At 40.6% G+C, this 9,792-nt stretch overlaps 1 protein-coding gene across 1 annotated transcript in view; it reads right to left on the reverse strand.

Annotated features, from left to right (window-relative positions):
• Positions 1 to 9,792, reverse strand: part of ngfrb (nerve growth factor receptor b) — a 24,107-nt gene that overhangs the window by 7,610 nt on the left and 6,705 nt on the right. The window contains exon 2 of the mRNA XM_017034842.2: positions 871 to 1,102. Coding sequence (XP_016890331.1) covers positions 871 to 1,102 — 232 coding nt within the window. The remainder of the gene's footprint in view (positions 1 to 870; positions 1,103 to 9,792) is intronic.

Here is a 9,792-nt window from a genome sequence, read left to right on the forward strand (position 1 = left end):
CCATCCATCCATCTATCCATCCATCCATCCATCTACCCATCCATCTATCCATCCATCTATCTATCCATCCATCCATCCATCCATCCATCCATCTCATATTGACAGAAAAAGTTTCTTTTATACAGTGAAAGTTTTTTCCTAGTCAAATTCAAGTCACATTTCAAAACATTTGTTGTTCTTTTTTTTTAAATGAATAAAAGTCAATGCAACTTTTATTCAGGATGAGTTTTCCAAAGATAGCTGATTGCTGGGAAAACCCACAGATGCATCTCCTCGGTTGGTGTGGTGAAAAGTTTTAGTGAAGTGAAGTCTTTGCATCGAATGGATAAAACTTTGCAATCACCTCTGGTGATCTGCTTTGAGGCTTGTTTTGTTTAATACAAGGACTTCAAGCTCTTCCCTCACCAACCACATCAACATATTGTGCATTCAATATTTAAGCAGCTCACGGAACCAAAACAAATTTGTCATATGGTGACCCAGAAAACAGCAGTGCACTCATGTGCAGACAAGCGACACATTTTCCCATTAAATATGAAACGCTATGAATATTTATTGGGTTTCGAATTCCTTCCTTTAGATTGCCTCCTGTATTTATTATGTCTTTAAAATATTCCTTTTTATATGTTACATATATTTATGTACACATATTTAATGAAATATATTTCTACAAAAAACATCCTGAACATGAAGTGTTCATCAAGCGGGCTGGATTAAACACCCTGGCGGGCTAGGTTTGGTCCGCGGGCTGTATGTTTGAAACTCCTATTCTAAACACATTAGTCCTTCTGAATCTGAACTTAAACATAAATACACCCAGAATTGTATTTGTGTTTTCAGATACCAGTAACATTTAGAGATTTTTCTTACCTCTTGAAGATGATGAATGCCACAAGACCAACCACAACGGCTGCAAGGATGGAGCAGTAGATGGGGATAAGTTTGTCGTTCAGTCCCTGGTAGATCCACTCCTGGGAGTCCCCGTCTGTTGTGGTGACGGTCGTCTCTGTAGGAATGTTTGGTGGAGGGTCCACTGGAGGAAAGTCTTCCGGGGAAATGGAAGCACCGGTGAATGGAGTTGGGGGGACGAAGGAAGGGTCAACTGTGATAGAAAAACATTCACGAGGTGAAAAACATCATCACCTGGTTGTACCCTTCTATAATACATTGATTTGATATCGATTGGACGCAAACACAATAATGCTGTAAATCACCTTAAAGGTAGACATTTTACAGGGTTAATAAAGTGTCTAAGACTTTGTTTATCGCAGGGTCATGGAGGATTTCGTTCTCTTTGCACGTCAACATGAATGCCTCAAGTTGACTCTGGGGCAAAGCAGAGTCTGTTTTTACGATCCAACATTTTGTTTTACCCCTTTTACCTCAAATACCCCCCCCCCCAGCCCCCCCGACCAAAAGCTAATCGTTAGCAATTTTAGCACGTCTAGCCGTGTCTGTTCTGGCTGTTTCTATTTTCTAAGTCTTGTAATTTCGAAGCTTCATTCGAATTATACTTCACTCTAATAAATGGCAAGAAGTCACTTTGAGTCGAAGTATATTCACCACTGACTTGACACAAATACTAATTCTTAAACTATGTACCTGATTAAAACTCAACGTCGCGACTATATAGCTGGTAGCAACAGAGAAACTATCGAGCTGACTACTGAACCATCAAAAACGGTTTGTTTTGGTCTTTCAAGTAAGTATTTTATGTTATGATTCAGACGTAATGTTCTGACTGACAGTCTCTTCTTGCATCCCTGCTTTAGACAGTAATGTACAGAGATTGTGTTCACTGTGTGGGCGGAGCTTTCCAGAGAGGAGAGATGGAAACGGCACGTTTTCACCCTTAGCAAATGAGAATAGGATATTTAGGATACTTCATGAGTGTTAGCAGTCACACCTCACCAAAAACAGGTTGACATTTTGCAATCACTTACAAGCTTTTGCATTTCATTTCATTTGAAATAAACCACGCCCAGAACTCCAGCCTTTTCGATTAAGTCGTAAACATGTTTCAGATCGGGATAAAATCAATTGACTTTGGAAAATGGTATCAAAATGACCCTTAATGCCATTTCTATAGGGGCATATTCACATTTCATAGGTCCGTTGGAACCAAATTTCTGTCTGTTTGACACCATGGGTATTGGAAACTTGAAATGCATATGCTGTCAACTAAAAAAAAACAAAAAAACAAAATCAATAGACACAGGATGTTGGTTTGTATCATCTAAAAACAGCTGCTGGTTGAAAAATAAATAATAAATATGATTTAGAATATGAAACAATTTCCCACAAACACACACATACACAGGTTACCTCAAGATGCCCTCTATCCTAGCGGGAACCCTAAAATGTCCCAACAAGGAGCTATAACATGACCACACGCACACACTTGGTCATTTCCCATCCTCCCCGAGGAGCCATTAAAAGCGGTGAAAGCAAACTTGTCAATCCAACCCTTTTTCCACTTCTCTCTAACCATTAACACTGAGCAGACCTGTTCGCTCCTCGCCGCGGATATGGAAAGTGTTCCTCGCCTGTCATTTACTTACAGTTGCTCACATCATCGACAGGAAATTGTCTCGTTAGCCAACAATGTTTCCAAAAACCCCAGGAGAGCCGCTGAGTGCAAGGTGGCCATTCTTCACTAAGAGACAATTCTCCATGAAAGCTTATTTAGATGGATTCACATGTTGGCAGGGCAATTTAGGTAAGTACTTGATAGCGGCGCCATTATGTGAAGTATCTAAGAATACAACCACAGAGTCCGTCATGCTTACTCGCTAACCTGACCACTGAAAGTCTCCTTTATACTAGTTTAACTTAAATAGTTGCAGTATCATGGGTGACAAACAAATCATTAAGGAAATCAAAGGGAATACCAGAAAATACGTCATATGGTTTGATTTGATTACTAATCTCCTGTTTCGCTGTTTATTGTTCTGGATGGTTTGTCTAGTCTGGTGACTGTAAAAAACACAACAGCCTCTGCAAACTTATAAGAGCATGGATGATTTCAACATGTCATTTACCAATAAATTGGATTTAAAGGAATTATTGTCAACTTAAAGAGCCGTTTTCAAAGTGGGGACCGTCCTGTTTCCCTGAATCGTTGGGATTCCGAACACACACTCAAGTGACAACCTCGAATCCGGCATGACGACGTCATTGTCTGTGTAGACCTGGCGGTGTGCGCCGGTCATCAAACTGCTTCTCAAGCTAGCGTGTAACTAGCGAGCACGTGTTTGTCAATCATTTTCTTGTGCTTAACAAATGTAATAGTCATTGAATACTGACTTAAAATAAGAAAATACATTTTAAAAGCTTCTTTTAAAACAACGACGACCTGGCACGTGTTGTACTCACTTTCACCACTATGCAGCCCTGAGACCATTATGGTTTAGCCTCGGTCTGAAGCAGTGGTTCTCAATTTAATTTCTGTCATGCCGCCCCTTAAGGACAAAAATGTTTTCACGCCCTCCCAGCACCCCCTCCAGCCCACACCCTGTGCATTGAAATACTATGAAGAACCTGATATTTGAACAAGTATATTTGTATCTGTACAAACCACTGTATGAGACTTGTTATCATTCAAGCATTACAGCGATGTAATATAAAAGTACTCGCATAAAGAAAGGTATTGATAAAGAATACGGCAAAAACAAAACACTTGACACTCCATGTCACAGCTTGACTCATTATTATCTACTCCAGAACATCTTATCTGGCGCACAAAATATTTTATCGCACTGACTTTGAATGTCATTTTCGCACTCCCATTTGTTTGGATTCTTTCTTGAGTTTTGCAACGGCTTCGATTGGTTGCACGATTGGTTTTCCAAAAATGAGAGTGATAAGACAAAACTCCATCTTGCTTGTAGCCTTAAGTTAGCGTTTTATATTGACAAATAAAACAAAGCTAGAGTAAATGTGACTTCATTTCCAAGAACTGAATTTCAAACCTCCTCCTTTGATTTAGCAGTATAGCACCAGTGACATTACTCAGGTACTGCATATGTTCTATAAGCCTTGTCATGCCAGAAATGACTCAGTCTCAGAGCCTATGAAGCATGTGTTGCACATAGTTAGTGCTTACTGTGACCACTGTGGTGACATGTGACACTGAAAGAATTTTGCAATGCGTAGAGAGAGGTGTCTAAGTGCCTTGATTCTTTTGGACTCGCTTGAACTTGTCTTTGAGTCGTCAGTGTCAGGAAAATCATCCGGGGAGGATAAATGAAAAGCACAAGGCAAATATCGACGTTGAACCCTGGTCTAAGGACACGCTGAATGATAGTGATGTTTTGACTGAGATTGAAATGGTAACGTTATAAACCTCTTCATTTCATACACTGGCCGACACTTGACCTTGAACATGTAAAAAATGTAATTCTTCATATTTTTGGGGAAGAGGTTTCATGCAAGTATAAAACCCCCTAAAATATAATAGTACAAAAAAATCAGTTTCACATCGACATATTTGATGTGACAGAACTACATTCAGTGACAACACTGAGCATATAGAGACCAATCACATTAAAGAACTGAATAGATAAGTGGACTACGCAGACCATAGGGGGCAGTATTAATACCTGAGCTTGCGATGTCAAGGAACATCGTTCATACTCTATGACAAGGTCTTTCCGTCAGTGGTGTTTTTGTCTCTGCCGATGACAAAGTTATGGTCTAAGATGACGATGCCAGGAAACAACAGTGGTTCAAGTGATGCATGAGTCATTTCCCCAAATGCTTTGGCCATCCCACAATCTGGGCTTGTTATTAACACACTACCCAGAAGTGCTAATTAAACAGTTCAGAGTTGTGCTAAAAGCAAAACAACTCAATTATATTCAATGCATAATCTTGGTAAAAAAAAAAAAAGAAATAATTATTGCAGACTGTACATTTCCCAGTTATGGGGAAAGTTATTATTATGAATACATACTTTTATAAAAGTGTACAATTCAGAACAGAAAAAGAGGGTCTCTAGGGTTAAAGAAGGGTGAGACCGCTGCAAAGACCTCTGCCTCAATTTTTACTTCATTTAAAGTCTGTTTCTGGTATCTGGCCAGATATGTTTATTACGATAATCCTTAGAAAAAACACACCCACTGATCCTGTGATGTAAGCTTGACCCGCGGTGCAAACGGTGGTTTTTAGAACCACCTACGAGACACAGTCGACTGTTTACTTTGGAAGTGTTAAGTTTTCTAAGCGTTTTCCATCTATGATGTAATCTAGTGCTGAACAAATAAACCAGAATCAGAACCGTAACGTCGCACCGTGCGAAGTCAGCCTCATGATTTGACATAAGCTTCCTGATGCCAGCAAACAACTCAAAATATTAAGAATGGCCCGAGAAAGTGAGAGACAGAGGGAGGGAGAGGGAGAGGGAGAGAGAGAGAACATTTGTGTGGTACTGTTTCTGTTTTAGCGGTTGATGCCGTCAGTTACAGGCTTGTAGGGCCTGTGTAAATGTTTCTTTCCCACTTAGTTCATCTTGTGAAAACTTGTCAGTGATCAGTGCTGTAATGATACCTTTCCAAATGGTTGATGAGGTAATCATAAAATAATCAAAAACAACACAATTTACCTCCCAAGAACTCTATATTACTAAATAACAATACTGTGGCCATTTCAACTCCGGCTATTTCGGGTTTGTATGTACTGGAGAAGCAGTGCTGGACATTTTTTGCTCTGCATACTGTCACTGCAGTTGTAAAAAAAAAAAAAAAAAAAAAAAAATTACAAGTTCAGTCAAGTTGGGTGTCAACACAAGCTTACTAAGGGAAACAAATTCATTTTGTTTGTGTGTGTGTGTGTGTGTGTCTATACCAGGCATGGGCAAACTATGGCCCAGGGGTTATCCGCGGCCCAGTTGGCTTTTTAATCAGGCCGGCCAAACTTGTGTTGGCTTTTTAATCAGGCTGGCCAACCTTGTCCAAATTATTTTATTAATTTATATTATCATTACATTTCTGCCTTTTCCCTGCAATGCCTGAATGTTCTTATTAAATGGCGTAGAAAAGGCTAAAAGCATTTTAGCATTTTAGCCTTTATGCATGACTTTTATCTTAGTTCACACGAACACTTCATCTCGGACCCCCTGTCAATCATTTTAGGACCCATTGAGTCAAACAGTTTTCCCACGCCTGGTCTATACAGTGTGTGCAGCAGCCACACCTGAGTTAAACTCCACATTCCAAACTGTTCCTTTAAAACAGCTGTTGGGATTCCAACAACGAGCTAAGCAGGGGGCCTTTTAACTTGCTGCCAACCTGAAATGACTTCCGTTGATGCAGAATGGTGACGATCACTGAAGTTCTCTTATCGCAACCTTTCCTTTCACCGTCTCCTTCCTCCCCGTGGAATTCGACTTCTTCGCCTACGTTACACAAACCATCTCGTTTTTCGCGTCCGCACGTTCCGAAACACACCCCTAAATGTGTATGCATGCTGGCAAATTTGAAAGGGATGCATGTGTGTGCACGCCCTTGTCTTTCACTATATGTGAGTGAGCGTGAGTGTGTGTGTGTTCTGCAGCAGAATGTGATCAGCACTCGTAGAGGTCAACTGGAGAAACCCGAGCGTGCGGAGGAGTAACTTCATCGCTTCTATCGACCGGGAAACGTTCTCAGCATCTGTTCCTTCTCTCTGATGCCTTTTTCCTGTCTCTCTCTTTTTTTTTTTTAATCTTCAGCTCCGTATGACCCTTAGTATTTGAGTACTAAGAATAACTTGCTATCGGATATATATTACAATTCTAGTATATATTACAAATGGCTGATCATTAATTTAAGGCACATTCTGGAGGTATATATACAGTGTATCTATATAAAGATATATATATAGAGTATCTATATGGAAGAGTATAGTGGTGAATCAGTCACTCTTCGTGAATGAATAAAATGTACGTAGAGTCTATGTAGTAATCTGAGCAGTTTCAGTCACGTAACTCCTAATATATATATATATGTGCAGTATATATGTATATATATGCATGTATATATGTATATACATTATATATGTATATATATGCAAATACATATATATGTATTTGCATATATATTGTGTACATGATAACGTATACACATATATGTCAGGATTCAATGGAAATCTCTTCACCCCCACGTTAAGTAATTCAGCAATAACAAATCAAGAGACAATTATGGTTATGGAAAAATGTGGGTTTGGCAGAAACACATGTTATAAATCCCGACAAGGACAAAACCTTGTCTTTCCTTGAAGGGCAGAAATTCTGGCAATGAATGAACGGCATGAGTGAAAGCACAAGTCTTGTGGTCACCACCAGACCACAACGACTAAATCACTCCATCACCTACAAAAATGCCCGCCCCCCCCCACCCCCACCCCTGAACCTCGGGGGGTGAATTCCAAGGGGGAGGCAGGCGACTTGAGGAACCTGAGTCACTGCCACAAGGGCTTGAGTCTTGTATGGCCGCAGAGACAGAGGCGCTGTCAATGTTGACGCTTCCTTGTTTTCAACAGAGCTTGCAGTGTCTGAAGCAGAGATAAAGACTGAAGGTCAACTCTGGTCTGCGGCCCAAGTCAGTGGAGATGTAAGTCAGTAGATGTGCGGCGATCAAGCTATAGCCGGAGACAATGGCTAACTGTGCAGGACATAGACAGTGAATTGTTTAGTCCCGCCGCTGTTGGGGATTCTTCACGAGTATTGATGTGGTAATGCCACGGTTGAAGCAAATCAAGAATGTTGATGGCACTCAGCCCTTAATCATTTGCCTCATTCCTCTCTGGCACTTCATTCACCCATCAAATACCCGCTGCAATTGACTGTTAAGTGAATAGCTAACCATAGCAGAACGGTATTAAATGAGCAAAGAGCCATTTAGACTGTGAATCATGAAAAAATGGTTAATAATTGCCTTAAAGTCACCTGTCTGTAGACTAATCTACAAACATGTAGCAAAGGCATTAAAATGCAACTGTGAATTCATTTATTCAATGATGCTCTACCACCTTCTCCAGGTCACAGGAAAGTTAAAACTTAGAGTGAAGGCCATGTACACTTGGAATGACTGGCAATAATTGAGACTCACATATAGAGACAGATCAGTGAGTTAAAAAAAAACTTAGGTGAAGGTGTTGTCCTCGACAATGTAAATTAGGGATGGCTTGATCCAATAGTGAGGATCCGCTACCTAAGCCCAAGCTGCAGTATCCGTATCGAACATAAAAAAAAGTTCTACTTAACTTTAACTTTATTGACAAACAATAGAAATTGACTAAAACAGGTAGTGTCAAACATATGGCCCGCATGCCAAAACTGGCCACGGGGGGGTTCAATCCAGCCCACTTAATGAATTTTGATTATTTCCTAATATACTTGCACGTATTTGTATAAAAAAACAAAGGGGAAAAAAATATGGACTTATTGTTATTTACAGGTAATTCATAAAGAAACAAAGGGGGAAAAAATATGGAGGTCCACTTGACATCTAATCAGGTTCTATGTGGCCTCTGAACCAATGTAATAGTAAACAGTCTGTATGGTGACGACTGCTCAGAACACTACAGGTTTTTGTTTTCTATCTACTGACAGCAGAGCTCTAAGGGAGGCATCATATAAAATACCAGGTCTGAAATCTATCCAACAACCCTACGGTTGTAAAACACTTGCTACTAAGCAACAGCCAACCCCAAAACTAAATGCTAGCACTCCCCATATTAGTCTCATGTTTCATTCCCATCCCTTTCTCCCACTTTTCTTTGATATTTTTGTTTGCCGGCACTTCTGACCACGGTGAAGTTCTCCGGCCCTGGTGTGCATGGAGCTACTTTTTTTCAGATTTCTAGAGGGCGGCCTGTCACTCGTTAGGGTCACCCAAACTCAGGAAGGAAACAGCTCCCTCCTCCTCCTCCTTCCTCCCTCCTCCTCCTCACCTATCAATTCAATAACCAAATGCATTTGGCCCAATCAACCTCCCCCGCTTGTTTCCTCACCGCCCCACCCAGTTGACCTTCACGCTGCCAGGTTCTGTCTCGGGTCTGCAGTGTTCAATAAGTCATCCACATCTGTGCACACACGGCGTCGAGCCCCTGTTTGTCTGTGAGCGACTCATATTGGCGTAATCCTCTCTAATGTGGTGATTGATATGTTTGTGGCCGAAGGTAGAAGAAGATGATTTCTGCAGCTCCTGTTACACATGCACATGTAACTCGACTCTCAGAGTAATTATGCAGAGAGTTTGTAGCGAACAGTGTTTTCTCTTGTGGGCAGTTGAAACTTGCAAGTAAGCACAGAGAACGAGATGGCGGCCCGACACAGGATTTTAGCATTCAGTTTGCCCCGTTTCTTTTTTGGTAGTTACCTATAGCGATACCTACTATAAAGGCGTACGTCGACTTCTAGAGTTCAAAATGCTGGTTGGTAACATTGGTAAGGTTTTATTATTGTTTATATTTTTGAGCCTCTGTTTATCATTACATTAACCTGCAATAACGTTTTGAATCCTTTTGCAATTCTGCTACTTCAACTGCAGATGAAGGTCGATCTAAAACATACGTGTCAAACTCAAGGCCCCGGGGGCCAAATGCGGCCCGCCAACCCGTTTCGTGTGGCCCGCGGGAGCTTAAAAAGCATTTAGTAAAGTCCATGCAGCAGAGTTTCTTAACCTAAGAAATTAAAAGTTTTTATAATCAATCAAATAATAATCAATTGCAGAAACATGTTTCAGTCTGTTATGGAGTAGTTACATCTACACCAGCGGTCCACAATCTTTTTTGTTCCAAGGACTGGTCAGC

Source organism: Cynoglossus semilaevis, chromosome 8, assembly GCF_000523025.1.
Source record: "Cynoglossus semilaevis isolate Cse_v1.0 chromosome 8, Cse_v1.0, whole genome shotgun sequence".
NCBI classification, from domain to species: Eukaryota; Metazoa; Chordata; class Actinopteri; order Pleuronectiformes; family Cynoglossidae; genus Cynoglossus; species Cynoglossus semilaevis.